The sequence below is a fragment of the Hyperolius riggenbachi genome, chromosome 4 (assembly GCF_040937935.1).
Source record: "Hyperolius riggenbachi isolate aHypRig1 chromosome 4, aHypRig1.pri, whole genome shotgun sequence".
In the NCBI taxonomy this organism is placed as follows: domain Eukaryota; kingdom Metazoa; phylum Chordata; class Amphibia; order Anura; family Hyperoliidae; genus Hyperolius; species Hyperolius riggenbachi.
The window spans coordinates 117,045,086-117,067,265 of NC_090649.1; the positions used below are offsets into that span (position 1 = coordinate 117,045,086).

Here is a 22,180-nt window from a genome sequence, read left to right on the forward strand (position 1 = left end):
TTCTACTGCCTACAAAAATAATCAGCAAGCAGATAATTGTTCTGATAACTTTTCTTCTGCTAAGGCAGCAGGGTCTAAAGCCAAACGTAAACGCTCCAAAAGAAAGGCGTTACAATCAGCGGTGTCGTTGCCCTTAGCGACTGCGCATCAGATCTGTAATGAGACTCCGCCAGTAGCAGATAATGAAATTCAGTCACCATTCAGGGGAGTCAAATGGACCTATGAAACTACTAATGAACTTTCATTGCTAGCCAGGGAAAATAAAAGTTCTTGTTTAAATGAATTATCTGAATATGATTATGAAGATATATTACAGAGTATTGAACAGATCAATTTATTCGTGCAGCAAGGGAAATTTGCATACACTACAGTTCAACACTTGCTACAGGTATTGGAGACCCTTAAGGTGCGTACACACATGCGACTATAGTCGTTTGTAACGATCGTTCCCCGATCTTTACCAACGACGATCGTTACAAAAAACGAACCAACGACTATTAAGGCAAACGACAAACGAGGCAAATCGCTACAAAACAAAGTTCTGTCTTGGCGGATTTTTACCACCGACGATCGTTAGCAAAAGTGGTACATCGTTGGAAACGATCGTTCGTACCAGGCTGGACATGCGCATTTCACTTTTTCTCCAAGGAACTTTACAATTTTATGCGCAGGCGCATTAAGTGCTTTTACGTGGTGTAACGTTCGTTCTAACGATGTGATCGTTACACACTTTTTACAACTAACTTTACTTCGGTCGTTCTTTCGTCAATTAAAAGATCGTTCGTCGTTGACAACGAACGATCGTTGTCGCATGTGTGTACGTAGCATAAGGAATAAGAAATCGGCCAATCACCTGCTAAATAACCCAATGTATGTTTCTGCCACTAACACATTTGCAAACTATGATCAGCCGGAATGCTCAGCTGTTAAATATGCATGGGATCCTCCATTTGAGAGAGGAGAGATGGAAGCCCTGGTCTATGAATGGAAGAAAGATGCAAGTTCATTTTGTCAGTTTTACAGTGCAAAAAGTGAATTAGTATTGAATGCATGCATTAAGTCTGCCTATAACCTAATAAAAACTGGTGTGTGTGGGTATGACTTTGTGGCTCCATTGATCGATGTGTGGAGAATGATTCTGGACGATTTTTATGCGATTCAATCAGTTGATACCAGGGAAGACACACTGTCAAGTGGAGATTGTTCCACTTCCTCAGTTCCTGAGGACTCGCCTGCTTCAGCACCTTTGGCTGATTCAGCGAGTGATTCAGAGCTCCTTTTGTGTGAAATTGAAGTTCCTGTAATTCCACCCTGTACCATGGATAACTCAGTGTTACTTCCCAGTAAGACAGAAATTACTAATACTTCCTTAATCTTGCCCTGCACAAATTTCTCAGCAGAGGACCCAGAGGTCCTGCTGACTTCTGAGTCCAGCCTAGCTAGTACTCATGAGTCTTTGTTCAGTGAAACAGACACCAGAAAAATCTTGCCTGTCTCTGCAAACACTTCTGCAGAAATTACCTGTGTTAATAAAGTTCAACTCCTGTCTGATCCAGCAGATGCCAATAGATGCACTACATCAGTTTCTGAGTCCCAGCAATCCTGTCCAGAAATCTCAGAACCCCAGCATCTGAATTTTCCAATTTCACAATTGAATGGTGATTTAGATGCGCAAACATTGTGTTTTGATCTTCCTGTTTCTACACCTCACTCTAGTTTCATGAACAACTCAGAGCGTCTGCTATGTGAGTCCGAAATCGCAGAATTATTACCGTGTTCAGAAAATGTTCCAGTGAACTTGCCCTGTACCATGAATTGTGCAGTAGATCTCTCCAATGAAACTCAGGTCACAGAATCATTATGCTGTCCAGCAGGTGCTTCCATGGTTTTGCCCTGCAGTGTGGACTGTTCGGTGATCCTGTCCAGTGAAGCTGTGGTCACAGAGTCTTATGCTTCACCCAGTACTTTGGATACTTCAAACCCTCTAGCAGAACAGTCTGAGGCACTGCTTACCTCAGTTGGTGTTACAGTAATATTCACTTGTCTAGCAGCTGTTTTGGAATTACAGTCTGCTCTAATAAAACTTAATGAATTTCTGCCCAGCGAAGCAGAAGCCATTGAAATATTGTCCTCGTCAGCAAGTGTGTTAGATACCTTGCCCTGTACACAGTCTGATTTAACCAATGTTGTTGAGTCCCTCTCCAGTGTTGTAACAGCCGAGGAACTCCAGCCCTGTCCTCTGAATGTTTCAAAAGTCTTGCCCTGTAACATGGATAATTCTGACTCGCTGGAAAAAATAATAGAAATATCAGAATTTCAGTCCGGGTTAATGAGTGTTTCTGAAACCCAGCCCTGTATCCTGGAAAATTCTGGTTCTCTGGCCGGTGTGGCAGAAGTTCCTGAATTCCCTTCCTGTCCAGTGAGTTACTCAGTTTTGCCTAGTTCAGTGGGGATTGCTGCACTATTGACTTGTTTTGCAGCCCTTCATGAGCTCCAATCCAGTGTATTTGATGAGTCTCTGTCTAGTCCAGAAGAAGTTATGGGAACCCTGTCTAGTTCGGTGCATACATCAGAAGATTTGTCCTGTCTTGTAAATGCCCCTGAACATGATTTGTTAATAACTTTGCTGGAATCAGAGACATCTAAGTCTGATCCTGCATTTTTTAGTGAGAATCCAGTAACTGTGAAGTCTAGTCATGATGATTTTTTTTTGCCCAGTCCTGGTTTCGGTCCTACCTTGACTGACTTTGAGGTTTGCAGTTCCTTGACATGCCCAGAAGTCTCTCTTGTGCCAGTGTGCCCAGATGTGCTTTGTATGCCAGAGCGCCCAAGTGTGTCTGTGTTGGCGTGCTCACACGCTTCCCTAGTGGAGACATGTTCTGATGTTGCCGGTTGGCCTGCATGCCCGGAGATGGTTCTGGTCCCTAAAAACCCTGATCTTGATGTTTGTCCTTGTGACCCTGACTCTAGAGTCGCCCTGGGTTCCATAGGGGTTCTTGATGGTTCTCCATGTGAGCCTAAGGGGCGTTCTGACCTATGGGGATCTCTTTGGAGCTTCCAAGTGTTCTGGGAGATCTCTGGGGAAACTTGTCCTGGTACCTTGGACTGGTTCAACGGTGGGTTTTGTGTTGGTGGGGACAGTTCCGGTGGGCATTGCAAAGGCTTTGGCGTTTTTGGACAGTCCCGGGAAGGCGATGGGTATCGCTCAGAGAGTTTCTGGGGGCTTTTCTCTGGAAGTCGTGGTTCTGATGGGTATCACACTGAGGCTTGTGGTGCTGACGGGCATGGCTCGGTAGGTTCTGGTTCCAATTGGTCTAGTTTTGGTGAGACTGATTCGGGAATTTGGTTTTGTCGGACGGATCCGACCTTCATGAATTTTCAGTCAGATCAGTTTGCTGGATTTCCCACTTCTGATTTTTTGGTTTGGGTGGTTCAGGAGAAATATGTCAGTTTTCATAGGCGTCCAGAGGCCGCGTTTAAGGGAGGGGGTACTGTTATGATCGCTTCTGCAGCGTTTACTGCTGACTGCAGTGGTATTTCAAACCAAGCAGTTCTAATGTCATTACATGCATTTGCTTGCATAGTTTGGTTTGCACTTAAACTAGTTGCTGATTCCATCTGCAGTCGCTCTGAAGTTAATGACAGTTTAATATGCTTTTGTGTAAACAAACATTGTCTGCTGCAGTGGAGGGGCGGTCCCTTTCCTGCAGGCTGCATATCATTGTCTGCCTTTTCCTGCTATCAGCCTGTGATTAATTACCATTCACTTGTGTGGGAATACGCAGGTCTGCTCCCATTGGATGACCTCAGTATAAAGAACTGCTTCCTGCAATGCCTCATGGGCTATCATAGTTTCAGACTCTATCTGTTACTCTGCTCGTGCCCCACCTCGTTCCTGGTCCGTGTGGACTGCGCTGACTCCTGCGAAGGGGTCAGCGAGTCCTCCTAGTTCTGCTCTTGTTCTAGAAGTTGCTACTTGCTTGTCTTGTGTCATATATTGGTTCATCGCCAATATATACGCATACTTGCGCATTTTTGTTATTTTCCTTGTATTCGTGTTACGTTAATATATCAGTGTCGCTGATATATACGTACACGAACTGTTTATTTCCTGTGTTCAGTTAGTCAGTTTTCCAGCACGTTTTGGTAGTTTGCGCGTATCGTGAACACCCGTGCTGAGCTAGTTATCCTGTTCCTGGTCCTGTTTGTGGATTGCGTTCATCTCTGCGAAGAGATAACGAATCCTTCTGAATCCTGTTCCTGGTCCTGTTTGTGGATTGCGTTCATCTCTGCGAAGAGATAGCGAATCCTTCTGAGTCCTGTTCCCTGTATTACTTCAGTCTTAGTCAGAGTTCCTGCTTATGTCATATATCGGTTCATTGCCAATATATACATATGTTAGTCAGACGTTACGAATAGTTTCATTGATAGCTGTAATTGTAATACGCTAGGAAAACATACTTATTGTATATTTATCTGTGTTACGTTCATCTATCTCGATCCTGCTATTTCCTGTCTCTCCTGTCCTGTCTTTGTGAGGCACGCCATCGCCGCAACGCATTGGCTGCCTCATTCCAGTCTGTCTGGTTTTGGACGCTTGCTGTCGCTAAGTAATCGCTAGCTAGCAAGCGTTCATTCTGTCTACCTGTCCTGATCTCCTCAGTCCTGGTTTATGCGCTCAGCGCTACTTTGCGCTGAGACGTTATTACGAAAGTGTTTGTGGCTGTTCAGATCTGCACCGGCTCTGTGCACCACAATCTCCTATTGGAGTCAGTCCTCTCCTCCACTAAACTGGGGATATCCTGATCCCTTGTGCTGGTGTGTGTACCTCCTTCACGTCAGCTTATGTGTTGTATGCTGACTGTGGAGATTACACCCCCAAGCTTAACATTATGATAGCCCCTTTACCAATCCCCATTGTGGGGGGGGTTCCCAGCAAAAATGACACTGTTGGTTATGGTTCCTGTTCCTTTAAGAAATTTGAGAAGCTCAATTCTGAAACAGAAAATGAGTTTTTTTTCTGAATGTACCAGGTTCCTGGCTAATCCCGAGCTCCAGGCTACTCCTGTTTCAACGTGGGCCTCCCAGCTAGTTTATGTTTTATTTAAGGGAAGATTGTTTCAGTGGGCCTACGATGTCTTAGATCATACCAATTTAAAAGAAAGACCACTGGAATTTCTAGCGTTTGTGATCCATAACTGGCTGCGCAAAACCGATTTGCCTAGCCCTTTTGATAAGCTCCTGGCAGCTTGTCAATCAGCTGCTCCTTCTACTGCCTACAAAAATAATCAGCAAGCAGATAATTGTTCTGATAACTTTTCTTCTGCTAAGGCAGCAGGGTCTAAAGCCAAACGTAAACGCTCCAAAAGAAAGGCGTTACAATCAGCGGTGTCGTTGCCCTTAGCGACTGCGCATCAGATCTGTAATGAGACTCCGCCAGTAGCAGATAATGAAATTCAGTCACCATTCAGGGGAGTCAAATGGACCTATGAAACTACTAATGAACTTTCATTGCTAGCCAGGGAAAATAAAAGTTCTTGTTTAAATGAATTATCTGAATATGATTATGAAGATATATTACAGAGTATTGAACAGATCAATTTATTCGTGCAGCAAGGGAAATTTGCATACACTACAGTTCAACACTTGCTACAGGTATTGGAGACCCTTAAGGTGCGTACACACATGCGACTATAGTCGTTTGTAACGATCGTTCCCCGATCTTTACCAACGACGATCGTTACAAAAAACGAACCAACGACTATTAAGGCAAACGACAAACGAGGCAAATCGCTACAAAACAAAGTTCTGTCTTGGCGGATTTTTACCACCGACGATCGTTAGCAAAAGTGGTACATCGTTGGAAACGATCGTTCGTACCAGGCTGGACATGCGCATTTCACTTTTTCTCCAAGGAACTTTACAATTTTATGCGCAGGCGCATTAAGTGCTTTTACGTGGTGTAACGTTCGTTCTAACGATGTGATCGTTACACACTTTTTACAACTAACTTTACTTCGGTCGTTCTTTCGTCAATTAAAAGATCGTTCGTCGTTGACAACGAACGATCGTTGTCGCATGTGTGTACGTAGCATAAGGAATAAGAAATCGGCCAATCACCTGCTAAATAACCCAATGTATGTTTCTGCCACTAACACATTTGCAAACTATGATCAGCCGGAATGCTCAGCTGTTAAATATGCATGGGATCCTCCATTTGAGAGAGGAGAGATGGAAGCCCTGGTCTATGAATGGAAGAAAGATGCAAGTTCATTTTGTCAGTTTTACAGTGCAAAAAGTGAATTAGTATTGAATGCATGCATTAAGTCTGCCTATAACCTAATAAAAACTGGTGTGTGTGGGTATGACTTTGTGGCTCCATTGATCGATGTGTGGAGAATGATTCTGGACGATTTTTATGCGATTCAATCAGTTGATACCAGGGAAGACACACTGTCAAGTGGAGATTGTTCCACTTCCTCAGTTCCTGAGGACTCGCCTGCTTCAGCACCTTTGGCTGATTCAGCGAGTGATTCAGAGCTCCTTTTGTGTGAAATTGAAGTTCCTGTAATTCCACCCTGTACCATGGATAACTCAGTGTTACTTCCCAGTAAGACAGAAATTACTAATACTTCCTTAATCTTGCCCTGCACAAATTTCTCAGCAGAGGACCCAGAGGTCCTGCTGACTTCTGAGTCCAGCCTAGCTAGTACTCATGAGTCTTTGTTCAGTGAAACAGACACCAGAAAAATCTTGCCTGTCTCTGCAAACACTTCTGCAGAAATTACCTGTGTTAATAAAGTTCAACTCCTGTCTGATCCAGCAGATGCCAATAGATGCACTACATCAGTTTCTGAGTCCCAGCAATCCTGTCCAGAAATCTCAGAACCCCAGCATCTGAATTTTCCAATTTCACAATTGAATGGTGATTTAGATGCGCAAACATTGTGTTTTGATCTTCCTGTTTCTACACCTCACTCTAGTTTCATGAACAACTCAGAGCGTCTGCTATGTGAGTCCGAAATCGCAGAATTATTACTGTGTTCAGAAAATGTTCCAGTGAACTTGCCCTGTACCATGAATTGTGCAGTAGATCTCTCCAATGAAACTCAGGTCACAGAATCATTATGCTGTCCAGCAGGTGCTTCCATGGTTTTGCCCTGCAGTGTGGACTGTTCGGTGATCCTGTCCAGTGAAGCTGTGGTCACAGAGTCTTATGCTTCACCCAGTACTTTGGATACTTCAAACCCTCTAGCAGAACAGTCTGAGGCACTGCTTACCTCAGTTGGTGTTACAGTAATATTCACTTGTCTAGCAGCTGTTTTGGAATTACAGTCTGCTCTAATAAAACTTAATGAATTTCTGCCCAGCGAAGCAGAAGCCATTGAAATATTGTCCTCGTCAGCAAGTGTGTTAGATACCTTGCCCTGTACACAGTCTGATTTAACCAATGTTGTTGAGTCCCTCTCCAGTGTTGTAACAGCCGAGGAACTCCAGCCCTGTCCTCTGAATGTTTCAAAAGTCTTGCCCTGTAACATGGATAATTCTGACTCGCTGGAAAAAATAATAGAAATATCAGAATTTCAGTCCGGGTTAATGAGTGTTTCTGAAACCCAGCCCTGTATCCTGGAAAATTCTGGTTCTCTGGCCGGTGTGGCAGAAGTTCCTGAATTCCCTTCCTGTCCAGTGAGTTACTCAGTTTTGCCTAGTTCAGTGGGGATTGCTGCACTATTGACTTGTTTTGCAGCCCTTCATGAGCTCCAATCCAGTGTATTTGATGAGTCTCTGTCTAGTCCAGAAGAAGTTATGGGAACCCTGTCTAGTTCGGTGCATACATCAGAAGATTTGTCCTGTCTTGTAAATGCCCCTGAACATGATTTGTTAATAACTTTGCTGGAATCAGAGACATCTAAGTCTGATCCTGAATTTTTTAGTGAGAATCCAGTAACTGTGAAGTCTAGTCATGATGATTTTTTTTTGCCCAGTCCTGGTTTCGGTCCTACCTTGACTGACTTTGAGGTTTGCAGTTCCTTGACATGCCCAGAAGTCTCTCTTGTGCCAGTGTGCCCAGATGTGCTTTGTATGCCAGAGCGCCCAAGTGTGTCTGTGTTGGCGTGCTCACACGCTTCCCTAGTGGAGACATGTTCTGATGTTGCCGGTTGGCCTGCATGCCCGGAGATGGTTCTGGTCCCTAAAAACCCTGATCTTGATGTTTGTCCTTGTGACCCTGACTCTAGAGTCGCCCTGGGTTCCATAGGGGTTCTTGATGGTTCTCCATGTGAGCCTAAGGGGCGTTCTGACCTATGGGGATCTCTTTGGAGCTTCCAAGTGTTCTGGGAGATCTCTGGGGAAACTTGTCCTGGTACCTTGGACTGGTTCAACGGTGGGTTTTGTGTTGGTGGGGACAGTTCCGGTGGGCATTGCAAAGGCTTTGGCGTTTTTGGACAGTCCCGGGAAGGCGATGGGTATCGCTCAGAGAGTTTCTGGGGGCTTTTCTCTGGAAGTCGTGGTTCTGATGGGTATCACACTGAGGCTTGTGGTGCTGACGGGCATGGCTCGGTAGGTTCTGGTTCCAATTGGTCTAGTTTTGGTGAGACTGATTCGGGAATTTGGTTTTGTCGGACGGATCCGACCTTCATGAATTTTCAGTCAGATCAGTTTGCTGGATTTCCCACTTCTGATTTTTTGGTTTGGGTGGTTCAGGAGAAATATGTCAGTTTTCATAGGCGTCCAGAGGCCGCGTTTAAGGGAGGGGGTACTGTTATGATCGCTTCTGCAGCGTTTACTGCTGACTGCAGTGGTATTTCAAACCAAGCAGTTCTAATGTCATTACATGCATTTGCTTGCATAGTTTGGTTTGCACTTAAACTAGTTGCTGATTCCATCTGCAGTCGCTCTGAAGTTAATGACAGTTTAATATGCTTTTGTGTAAACAAACATTGTCTGCTGCAGTGGAGGGGCGGTCCCTTTCCTGCAGGCTGCATATCATTGTCTGCCTTTTCCTGCTATCAGCCTGTGATTAATTACCATTCACTTGTGTGGGAATACGCAGGTCTGCTCCCATTGGATGACCTCAGTATAAAGAACTGCTTCCTGCAATGCCTCATGGGCTATCATAGTTTCAGACTCTATCTGTTACTCTGCTCGTGCCCCACCTCGTTCCTGGTCCGTGTGGACTGCGCTGACTCCTGCGAAGGGGTCAGCGAGTCCTCCTAGTTCTGCTCTTGTTCTAGAAGTTGCTACTTGCTTGTCTTGTGTCATATATTGGTTCATCGCCAATATATACGCATACTTGCGCATTTTTGTTATTTTCCTTGTATTCGTGTTACGTTAATATATCAGTGTCGCTGATATATACGTACACGAACTGTTTATTTCCTGTGTTCAGTTAGTCAGTTTTCCAGCACGTTTTGGTAGTTTGCGCGTATCGTGAACACCCGTGCTGAGCTAGTTATCCTGTTCCTGGTCCTGTTTGTGGATTGCGTTCATCTCTGCGAAGAGATAACGAATCCTTCTGAATCCTGTTCCTGGTCCTGTTTGTGGATTGCGTTCATCTCTGCGAAGAGATAGCGAATCCTTCTGAGTCCTGTTCCCTGTATTACTTCAGTCTTAGTCAGAGTTCCTGCTTATGTCATATATCGGTTCATTGCCAATATATACATATGTTAGTCAGACGTTACGAATAGTTTCATTGATAGCTGTAATTGTAATACGCTAGGAAAACATACTTATTGTATATTTATCTGTGTTACGTTCATCTATCTCGATCCTGCTATTTCCTGTCTCTCCTGTCCTGTCTTTGTGAGGCACGCCATCGCCGCAACGCATTGGCTGCCTCATTCCAGTCTGTCTGGTTTTGGACGCTTGCTGTCGCTAAGTAATCGCTAGCTAGCAAGCGTTCATTCTGTCTACCTGTCCTGATCTCCTCAGTCCTGGTTTATGCGCTCAGCGCTACTTTGCGCTGAGACGTTATTACGAAAGTGTTTGTGGCTGTTCAGATCTGCACCGGCTCTGTGCACCACAATCTCCTATTGGAGTCAGTCCTCTCCTCCACTAAACTGGGGATATCCTGATCCCTTGTGCTGGTGTGTGTACCTCCTTCACGTCAGCTTATGTGTTGTATGCTGACTGTGGAGATTACACCCCCAAGCTTAACAACTGCACTGTTTATATACATGTAATGCTAGTTGGAAAATCTTAATAAAAGGTTTCATGAAAAAAAAAAAACAATATAAGTACAGAACACCAAAACCGGATAAAAGAAAGCTGCCGTCTTCCACCCAACAGTTTCGCATTATGCTTCGTCAGGGTCATCCCTGTAGTTTGGGTCTATAGACAGCTGGGAAGCAGAATTTTGATGTGATCAGTGAAGGGGCTGTTTGCTTATTTGGATGCTGTACACTGATTTGGACTTAAGGACTTACTTATAATCCTGCCCATGCGCTGTGGACTGCTTGAATTGTACGTTTTTATTGTTCTTGGAAAGGCAATATTCCTGTGGCTGAAAAGAGGATTGGTTATATTGTGATAAGTGCACAGAGCAATTACTTCTGTTTTTTGTTTAGCACTGCACAGTAGCCCGTGAGATTTTTCTTTCCACAAAGCTTCTGGAATTCTTGTACTGTGCTTGCAATGTACTCTACACAGCTACACACTGGGAAAGTTGCCAGGAAATGATAAAGTCCTCCCAAATTAGAGCACAAAAAGACTGGAATGATGATAGCGGGTGCTGGAACACACTGTTTATATCTTGCAGATGTACCTGTGCCCACCAGGAATGGCAGCACTTGGGAGCAGATGCTACAGCCCAGCGCCAATGACTTTTATGGTAAGATTTTAAAAATACTCACCAATAATTATATTATCATCAGATTCCTCCAGCTCTGACATCTTCTGCAGAGCTTTACAGAGGCTTTAGTCCCATCAGTTTCATTTTTGTGTTAGAAATTATTTCAGGCCAGTTGCATACCTAATATTAGCGGTGTGATGAGATGCAAGCACCGCATTGCACAGCAGAAATCAGCCTTGATATGACCCTGCGCCACGGTAAAGTGTAGAGAAACCGAGAGCCCAATATAGTGTAGTATGTTAAGCATAAATGAAATAAAGCTTATCGTGAGAAAATTATACTCACAAACATGGGTTACCACACAGGCAACCACTGTATAGGCAGGTGAGGAGATTAGACCTGTCCTCACTCAGGGATAAGAAGTCGCTCTCTGTAGATGCGAAAGGGGGTAGATCACCCCTCCACCAGGGGTGGACACAGTATAGCAGTAGAAGAACAGAGGCGCCAGCAGGATAAAAGTGGATAAAAACTTTAAAATTTGCTGGGAGGAAGCGGTGGACTTACCTCCATAAAGCAGACACGAAAGACTGTCTGAATAGTAGTCACATTTATTAATTAGTACCCCAAAACAGTGCAACGCGTTTCGCAGGCCCAGCCCGCTTCATCAGGCAATAAACATGGAGATAAGACAGAATTTCAGCAATAGCAGGTGTAGCGCCTCAGTCGAGACAGTCTTTCGTGTCTGCTTTATGGAGGTAAGTCCACCGCTTCCTCCCAGCAAATTTTAAAAAGTTTTTATCCACTTTTATCCTGCTGGCGCCTCTGTTCTTCTACTGCTATACTGCGCCACGGTGTGGGTCATATGCATAGTGCCGCCCCCAGATAGTGACGTACTGCCATGCTGGGCAGGAAGGACGTCACTGGGATTCCTGTCAGTCTGAGCATGCACGCCGTGTCACATCGCATTCCCATCATGAACGCTTACTGTGTTGCCCATTGACTTGCATTGCTGCATAATCCATGTGGCAGGCACAGTTCACATGGCAACGCTCTGCAGCCTTTGCCTCAGCATTGTGGAGACTTGGATACTTCTGGTGCATTGTGTAAAGTGTGCAAGTCCCCATATATTCTCATAGCCCTTGCAGCGTGGGGAGCAGATAACAATGGCGCAGGACGAGTGCCTATAAAAATGGCGCCAACATCGGTGGCAATAGTACATGCTGCGATTAATGGCAAGAAGGTTAAATTACGGTGCTCAATAAATTGCAGGCGCTTAGTGCCTGCTATTTATTGGGCAGCATGGTTTAAACTTCTTGCCGCTAATTGGGGCTTGTACTATTGCCGCCCTTTAGCACGGCAGGTACAGGCGGGGGCAGGGGCGTAGCAATAGGGGGTGCAGCGGTAGCGACCGCATCGGGGCCCTTGGGCCAGAGGGGCCCCGAAGGGCCCTCCCTCAACTACAGTATTAGCTCTCTATTGGTCCTGTGCTCATAATAATCACTTCTATATATACATTGAGTAGTGGTAAACATTAACAAGCTCTTCTCCATCCCCTTCTTGCACCTCTGACACTGTAGTTGCCATTGGCAGGTTTTGGTGCGCCGTATCAATTGTTATGTATAGAGTGCCTGGGGGGCCCCATTGTAAAACTTGCATCGGGGCCCACAGCTCCTTAGCTACGTCACTGGGCGGGGGGGGGGTTAGTGTTAGGCAGCGCAGCGGGGGGTACAGTAGTTAGGTTTAGGCGGGGAATGGAGTGGTAAGGTTTAGGCAGAGGGAGGGTTCAACGTGAGAGTAGGCAGAAGCATTCACATTAGTATACATTAACTGGTCCCAGGCGATCAAGTGTCCTTCACTTTCTTGTTAGTTTGCAGCTGTTCTGCAGCTGTTCATCATGCGACTTCAGTCCGCGCATGGTGATTGGCTGGCTGCAGGACTCCTGCACACTAAACAGGAAGTGGAGGATAACCGGGACCAGGTAATCTATTAGAGATGCTGATAATGACATCTTATTACTAAGGTTATTTAAAGAGACTTCGATCACCTCTAATGGGCATGCCTTTAAGACAGACGACTTCCAACAAAGTCGTTCTATGACCCATCTAGAGGAGCCTCTTGCAATGGCCATGCGTGTCACTTCCTCTTCCTGCTTTATTCAGTGATGCACTTTCTCTAACAGAGAGGACAGGGGCGACCTGCAAGTTATAACATAGCCAAGATGGCAGTCACGATTTTTTAAAATTGAGATCGAATGAAAACTATTTGGTGTAGAACAGCGATTCAGGCATCAAATGAAAGAGGAGAGCACAAGCTACAGAAAGGTATGAATCTTTAAGTACTTTGCAGTACTGGTCGGAGTCTTAAAGCCATGCCCATAAGATGTGCTCAGAGTCCCTTTAATGTTTTAGGATAATTCTGAAACGTTAAATACCCTTAGTAGCAAGATGCCATTATCGGCATGACCCTGCTACATTTTTTTGCCGTACCATTTTTTAATGTACCATACAGCGTGGAAGAGTAACGCAGTGTGAAGAAGTGTGCAAGTGGCCTCAGGGTCTAACTGAGTTCACCATATTCAGGGGAAGTGTCAGGGATTTACTCAGCTGTAAAGCTTTGTGCACACGCTCAACCATAGTTGGTAAAAAACATCAGTGGTGCGGCGGGTTCCGTAGGAAAAATGCCCAGCATGGACACGTTTACAGTGGCAGCGACGCATACTATCAATGTACTGTATGCTTCACTCTATGCCACGCATCACACTTATAATGCACAATGCATCTTTTCACCACTGTTGCCTTGAGATCCTATGGATTTTTCAAATGTAACATCTATGTACACCCGACCACCATTCTACCACTCCACACACAGCTTCCCTTACCTACTGTCCTATCCCTTAAACCTTTAGACTGTAAGGCCTTTTGGCCAGGGCTCTCTTCCCCTTTTGTCTCACAATGCTGTGTAATGGGTGTACATACACCCACCTCTTGTAAAAACATGTAGTTAATTTGGAAAACAAGAGTTTGCTTTCTTAAAACAGAAATAATTTGTGATAATTCAGGTTGGAGTGAGCTTGAGATGTCTCCCAGTGCATCACTGCTGAATATATGCAAATTAACCATTGTGGCCCTCCATAGAGCCAAATTAATCCATGCCATGCACTGATGAGGATCAAACAATTCGAAACAGTCTGTATGCATGTTGGAATATTATGGCTCTGTACAAATTAACAAGCTGACACATCATTGCATTCCAGCAGTTCTGGAGGTGTGCTTAGCTTCTAAGGGAAACAATGGTTAATTTGCATACAGTCAGCAGTGATGCACTGGGAGACATCTCAAGCGCACTCCAACCTGAATTATCGCAAATTCTTTCTGTTTTAAGAAAGCAAACTCTTGTTTTCCTTAGTATCTTAGTAAGGGGGCTTTTAGGACCATTGTAGCCCCTTACACACTCCAATGAGTTCTGGGTCACCATGAGCTTGCTGGTTAGACAGAGGTGCTATATCTGGCTCTTGACCTGACTTTGCTCCCTCCAAAAATTGTTTGCCTGAAGAAGCGGGACTGTTACCCGTGAAACGCGTTGCACTTTTGGAGCATAAATAAATAGTAATAATAATAATAATAATACACCTATCAGTTTCTTATGCCATCATCATTCTCTGTTTAGTATTACAATTACGACTGAACACCACGTTGCTACTTAAAAATGTATTTATCACATTTTTCTTTCTGCAACCACTCGTTGATTTCAGTTTTATATTTAAAATAAATAAACCAAATACAACACAGTTATATTTTACTTGTATATTTTTCTGGTTCACACTCTCCAAAAGGGTAGTGCAGTCATCCCTTTGAATTTTTGGCCGCCCACTTAAACACTATATATAACAGATATATTTTACTATCACTCTACCGAACGATTACATACCTTACTATTTCCATCTTGGTCTGAATTTTCCAACACCTTTAATCTCAAAACATTGAAAAAAAAATGGTAAATTCAATCAAACTTCTTGGTTGATTTTTCTGTACAACAAATCGTTTTCATCGCACTGCGGTTCAAAATTGAACAGAAAATCTGTAGCATGTATAGCCACCTTATGGCTACTATTACACGCACACACGCCCATATGCAATTCACTTTTTCTCCTTAGTTTTCTCCAAGTTGATATTTTTACACCTTGTCAATAAAATGCTTTTTAAGTCACCAGGAAGCAAGAAAATGCTCAGAATAATTTTGGCAGTACTTTTCCACCTAATTTTTTATATTTTTTCAATTGCAAATTGTTGAAAAGTTATTATAAACAGAAGATTAAAAATGATCTCCTTGGAGAAAACGTAGGTGAAAAAGGGAATTGCATATGGGCCCCTGTATTGCATTGTGCCAGGCAATATACTCATATAGCAAACATGATTTTATAGTAATCATTTATTCACATCGGCACAATAGCTGTGCCATGGATTCCATCAGAGTGATGTGATACATGCTGTTCTGTACAGTGCTTACAGTGGCAGTGAAACATACTTTTCATGTACTGTATGATTCACTGTATGTGTCGCATCCAGTGGCGGAGGGGGTGTAAAGGTAACGACCACACAAGGGCCCCTGTACCAGAGAAGCCCAGTAGGGGCTCTCCTTCAACTGCTTTATTACTGCGGGTACCTCAGTTAGTAACCGCTACTAATACTGAGGTATCTCTGGCTACCTAATACTAAGGGACACCTGTATCTACCTATGACGGGCAGGGGAAACAAGGGAGAAGTGACAGCCGGGGCAGCCAGTACACTAACAGTGCAGTTTGGCGGGGGCTTGTAGGTTGACGGAGGGCAAAGTCTAATGTGCCAGGATATCTGTGCCTGTAGGCTCCTGTGAGGTAAATCTGGGCCTGCGGAACACCCCTTGGATTTACAGGTGGTCCACAGTGAGGTAGGCTGCACAATATACCTCTATATGTGATATTAGCAGATGAGGAGAAAACTGATAAATATACTAGAGATGGAATTGTAAGATTGAATCCACTAAAACACCACTTACATGTGAGGAGGAGAATAATAATAATAAAGTGTCACAATAATGTTTTTATCACAAATGCAAGTTATTCACAATGTATGTTGTTGATGTTCTATGAGCAGACCACAGTTGCAGGTTTATTCTCTCATATTTGTTTGTGATATTTTGCTAGCTTATCCCTGGGATAGATCCACCTCCAAATCACTACCTGTCAACCTGAAGAACTTTGAAAGGCTGGATGCCTATGCTGTACAAGTAAGTACAAAGAGCCATTTGTTAATCAAGATTTAAATCTGTGCTGTATTTTTACCAAGCTAGGCTGATGTGAAAAATGAACTGAGATGGTGAATGGCTTGGAGAGATTGTTAATAAGACAAGACAAGACAAATAACATTTATATTGCGCTTTTCTCCTTGCAGACTCAAAGCGCCAGAGCAGAGCAGCAGCCACTAGGGCGCGCTCTATTGGCAGTAGCAGTGTAAGGGAGACTTGCCAAAGGTCTCCTACTGAATTAGTGCTGGCTTACTGAACAGGCAGAGCCGAGATTTGAACCCTGGTCTCCTGTGTCAGAGGCAGAGCCCTTAACCATTACACCATCAGCCAACTGCGATGAGATGCAAATCATTCTGGCTTGCATGTAAATTGTATGTAGCTTGTAATTGGGCCAATCAAATGCACTTCCTGTCAATTTTGATTGGCACAATTCCAAACTGCATTCCCATAATAATTTGCTTTTCATTGACCATCGCTAGTAACTTGTGGGAGTATGTTCCTATCTGGGTATATGCTCCCAGGGGCGTAGCAATAGGGGGTGCAGAGGTTGCGACCGCATCGGGGCCCTTGGGCCAGAGAGGCCCCGTAGGGCTCTCCTCCAACTTCAGTATTAGCTCTCTTTTGGTCCTGTGCTGGTAATAACTACTTCTATGGATGCTTTGAATTTTATATATAATGCACCTCTGACACTGTGTTGTCCTTGGCAAGTTTGGTGCGCTGTATCAATTGTTATGTATAGAGTGCTTGGGGGGCCCATGTACAACTTGCACTGGGGCCCACAGTTTCTTAGCTACGCCACTGTATGCTCCAAACAGCTCATAAATAAGGTTTGCTTGTTGTATTGACTCGAGGAAGCGGGCGAGGACCCAAGAAACGCTTTGTCAACAGCATAACCAGTTTTTGAACATTAAAGATTCATTTTTTGTAAATCTTGTGTGAGTCATCACAGGAGGTAAGATATTTATTTTATATCCAATATTTCAAAGCGCTTCAGCCTCTCCTATACATATTCCAGAGTGCGCTTAAAACTAGGCTTGGCCAGCACTTCACACAATGTTATTACACAGTTCAGCGCTCATCTGCAATTTTAGTTAGGTTGTTTCAAGTCCAACATATGTGGATAAAAAGTTTTTCACATCCAATGCACTTTGTTATATACATGCATAAAAGAGTCCATTCCACTAAATCTTACAGCATTATGTTGTAGATGTTCTTTACTTCACATAAAGTTTTCCACCACCAAATTGCACCCTTCAGGAAACAGACTCACCAAAATCAAAAGACCACTGCTAGACTGGTCAAAGTTCACAGGATCAGGATCCTGATCCCAATATCCGCACACATTCCGTGTATGCCACATACCTCGGATCAAAAACCTCTCATAGCGTTATTCAGTTTAAAAACATAAAACCTTTATTAAAAATGACACTCGCATGCTCCTTGATAAGTATTGCACATAGAGTTTTGTTTACGGCTCTCCCCCATTGCCAGAGCTGGGCAGCGCTGTGTCTCCACCGCTTGGTATATCGTATAAATGCTTCTCTCCTTCACCACCACAGCCAGCGAGCTCCCAATGCATCCAGCCTTTGCCCTACTAGTTTCGTAACTGTCTCGTTACACATCAGGGGCCCCTGATGAGTATCCCCTGATGAGAAATCTTTCCAAAACATTCATACATTGGGTGCCTCTCCAACATTTAAAAAAACCCTTGTCATTTAGACATCTCAATCAGAGGTGTTAGTCTTTACCAGCTGTAGTCTCCTACAAGTAAAAAATAACACAGGTGGAGAACGACCGCCCAGACCTAGAGGATCTGGGACATCAAGTGGGAATGGTTATATTCCCACAGGTGTATACTTTGTGAGCATCCATTACCCACAATTACTGCATTATACTCCTTATCTTACTATGCTGCACCATTCGGCTCTTGGATTCCCTTCACCCTACACTGTAGGGTGAAGGGAAATTCAAGTCCAACATAAAATTGTGGCTGCAGCGATGCCCTGTAGGGCAGGGATGCTTGTAGGGCCTACAAGCATCCCTGCCCTACAGGGCATCGCTGCAGCCACAATTTCTTGTATAAGTGTACAAAGTATCCAGAAACCCAGAGAGTGGCATGGCAAAGAATCAATGGCAAAATAGTCACAACAAAATATATATTTTACGCAAACGCTTTAAGCGGGTTAAAAGCAAAACCCCCATACATGCTGGAATCATCAAATTTGCGAGGTAGGATATGGAGAACAGTGGGAACACTGGTCTTTTCAAAAAGACTTTAAAGTTGCGACAGGAAAAAGCTTTTTTTTTTTAAATGCAGTTAAATGACAGATAATGTATCAACCTATTGGTAGTGTAAATTTACATTTTTCAAAAGAAAGAGCTGTGAATGTCATGCCAGGGTTTGCAGGTGGTCAGTAGGAAGTGCAGAATGGTGGTCAATACGCAGTGCATAATGACCACCTGAAATCCCTGTGGAACCTGTGATGCTTTGGCCAGGGATCGCTGTACATCCGCAATATTGCTGTTTATATGGACCTCTGGCAATTCTATCTATGATTTGGACTTACTTTATCTATTCTTTCCCTTGTTCTCTTAACATACCCTGCAAATGGTGATTCTAGCATGTATGGGGGCTTTGCTAATAACCCCTTAAGTCGGCGGCCATTGACTTTTTTTTGTATTTTAAATTTTTATTGAAGTTTTTGTATAACAAGTAAATTACAGACTTTAATGTTAAATGTGAATGCAAACTTTTGTACTGCTAACTGCTGGCGAACAGGCCATCACTAGTTAATATAAAGGCTCGCCTAATACATCCCTTAGATCAGGGGTCTCAAACTCAATTTACCTGGGGGCCACAGGAGGCAAAGTCAGGAGAAGGCTGGGCCGTAAAATGGGCGTGGTCATGACATCATGTGGGCGGGGCTAACTAATGTAGTTGCATTAAAAAAATATGAAGTAAATGCACATCATGACAGACAGCGTTTCACCAGTAAACGCACATAAGAGACAGCTTTTCACCAGTTACTGCTCGTAATGACAGATAGCGTTACCCCAGTAAATGCATATAGGAGACATCGTTACCCCAGTAACTGCACATAAGAGACTGCATTACCAGTCCAGGGGAGTGCTCACTCAGAGTCAGGCAGGCCTAATGGTGGTTGGTGGTGGTGCCTGCTGCTGGTGCTGCTAGGCCGCTCAGCACAGGAGGGCAAAAAAACAACTTGGAAGTTGGCTGGCTACAGGACAGGAGTCAGGAGGACACCCACCCACCTACCCACCGCACCCTGCACCCACCTTGTCTCGTCGGAGTTCCGACTTTAGTTCCGAGTCCTGCCTGCCTCTGCCTGGCTGTCTAGCTGAGCTTCCGGGGGGCTTCAATAGGGGCTAATGATGCGCCAGCCGGAGCTGAAGCCTGGGTAAGCCCCAGCGTGGCGCCGCTACTGGCTGCAGAGCCCCCAATTCCCCCGAGGGGCAATCTGTCCGGCATTTCCTGGAAGGGGCAGAGCTTTCAGCTTCAACTCTGCCCTTCCTGATGTCAATCGCGGCGGATCGCCGCCTCTGCCCGCCCCTTTCACTTTTCCTTCACAGAGGGGCGAGCAGAGGCGGCGATCCGCCGCGATTGACGTCAGAAGGGGCAGAGCTGAAGCTGAAAGCTCTGCCCCTTCCAGGAAATGCAGGCGAATTGCCCCCTGGGGCAATTGGGGGCTCTGTAGCCCTCATTTTGCGGCGGGGACAGGCGGATTAACTATAGGAGCACTGAAGCGAACAAAAGTAGTTCGCTTCAGTGTCTTGCCGGCGCGGGCCGCAAATCAATGTAACGAGGGCCGTAAATGGCCCACGAGCCGCCAGTTTGAGACCCCTGCCTTAGATAAACAAACATTACACTAGAAACACAGCTCCATTTATCTCTGTAAAGCCACTTGACATGACTTTGTGTCCATAATTGCAGGTGGGGAAACCAAGCACAGTAGAGGAGCTGGTGAGGTCTCTACTAAGGACAGCCCGTACAGACCTGGAGAAAGTCAGAGCCATCTGGATGTGGATCTGCCACCACATAGGTGAGAATAGTAGTAAAAAATTGATTTGTGTTCAGGAGATATTACAATCTCAGGAGTCAGATTTCCAGTGCACCTAAACATTACAGTTGGAGCCTGTTTTGAACCATTTTTTGTTGTGTGGAAGTACACATGCACATCTCTCTTGAGTGGAACCCCCAAGCCTTTGGGTGATTTTATATACAAGGATAATCCAAACTTGAATGGAATAGTTGTTTTGGGGTGTTATTATTGATTGGCATCACAACATTTTTGCAAAATATTTTAAAGTAGGATAAAACTCTCTAAGGTAAAATTCAGAATTCAAGTACCCACTCTTAGGTACCTTAAAGAATATGTGAAAGCATCCCCTGTGTGTAAAATACTTACAATGCAGAGAGCAATAAAACTTTGCACTGCTCTGCTAATTGGACAATATATATACAGGATCTTCTCAAAAAATTAGCATATTGTGATAAAGTTCATTATTTTCTGTAATGTACTGATAAACAGACTTTCATATATTTTAGATTCATTACACTACAACTGAAGTAGTTCAAGCCTTTTATTGTTTTAATATTTATGATTTTGGCATACAGCCCAAAATTCCTATCTCAAAAAATTTGCATATTTCATCCGACCAATAAAAGAAAAGTGTTTTTAAAACAAAAAAAGTCAACCTTCAAATAATTATGTTCAGTTATGCACTCAATACTTAGTCGGGGATCTTTTTGCAGAAATGACTGCTTCACTGCGGCGTGGCATGGAGGCAATCAGCCTGTGGCACTGCTCAGGTGTAGAGTTGGGCCGAACGGTTCGCCTGCGAACGGTTCCATGCGAACTTCAGTGGTTCGCGTTCGCGTCCCGCAGGCGAACCTTTGCGGAAGTTCGGTTCGCCCCATAATGCACATGGAGGGTCAACTTTGACCCTCTACATCACAGTTAGCAGGCCCAGTGTAGCCAATTAGGCTACACTAGCCCCTGGAGCCCCACCCCCCCTTATATAAGGCAGGCAGCAGCGGCCATTACGGTCACTCGTGTGCTGCCTGCGTTAGTGAGAGTAGGGCGAGCTGCTGCAGACTGTCTCTCAGGGAAAGATTAGTTAGGCTTAACTTGTTCCTGTCTGGCTGCATACCTGTTCTGTGAACCCACCACTGCATACCTGTGCTGTGAACCCACCACTGCATACCTGTGCTGTGAACCCACCACTGCATACCTGTGCTGTGAACCCACCACTGCATACCTGTGCTGTGAACCCACCACTGCATACCTGTTCAGTGAACCCACCACTGCATACCTGTGCTGTGAACCCACCACTGCATACCTGTTCAGTGAACCTGCCACTGCATACCTGTTCTGTTCAGTGGACCCGCCACTGTATACCTGTTCATTGAACCCACCACTGCATACCTGTGCTGTGAACCCACCACTGCATACCTGTTCTGTGAACCCACCACTGCATACCTGTGCTGTGAACCCACCACTGCATACCTGTTCAGTGAACCTGCCACTGCATACCTGTTCTGTTCAGTGGACCCGCCACTGTATACCTGTTCATTGAACCCACCACTGCATACCTGTGCTGTGAACCCACCACTGCATACCTGTTCTGTGAACCCACCACTGCATACCTGTTCAGTGAACCCGCCACTGCATACCTGTTCTGTTCAGTGGACCCGCCACTGTATACCTGTTCAGTGAACCCGCCATTGCATACCTGTTCTGTTCAGTGGACCCGCCACTGTATACCTGTTCAGTGAACCCGCCACTGCATACCTGTTGTGTTCAGTGAACCTGCCACTGCATACCTGTTCTGTGAACCCGCCACTGTATACCTGTTCTGTTTAGTGAACCCGCCACTGTATACCTGTTCTGTTTAGTGAACCCGCCACTGCATACCTGTTCTGTTCAGTGGACCCGCCACTGTATACCTGTTCATTGAACCCACCACTGCATACGTGTGCTGTGAACCCACCACTGCATACCTGTTCTGTGAACCCACCACTGCATACCTGTTCTGTGAACCCACCACTGCATACCTGTGCTGTGAACCCACCACTGCATACCTGTT

At 44.7% G+C, this 22,180-nt stretch overlaps 1 protein-coding gene across 2 annotated transcripts in view; it reads left to right on the forward strand.

Moving 5' to 3' along the window:
• The window catches only part of LOC137571395 (uncharacterized), a 68,623-nt gene that overhangs the window by 26,858 nt on the left and 19,585 nt on the right, over positions 1–22,180 (forward strand). For both annotated transcript variants that reach the window (XM_068280416.1, XM_068280417.1), the window contains exons 4-6: positions 10,757–10,828; positions 15,972–16,054; positions 20,025–20,133. In XM_068280416.1, the coding sequence (XP_068136517.1) occupies positions 10,757–10,828; positions 15,972–16,054; positions 20,025–20,133 (264 nt within the window). The remainder of the gene's footprint in view (positions 1–10,756; positions 10,829–15,971; positions 16,055–20,024; positions 20,134–22,180) is intronic.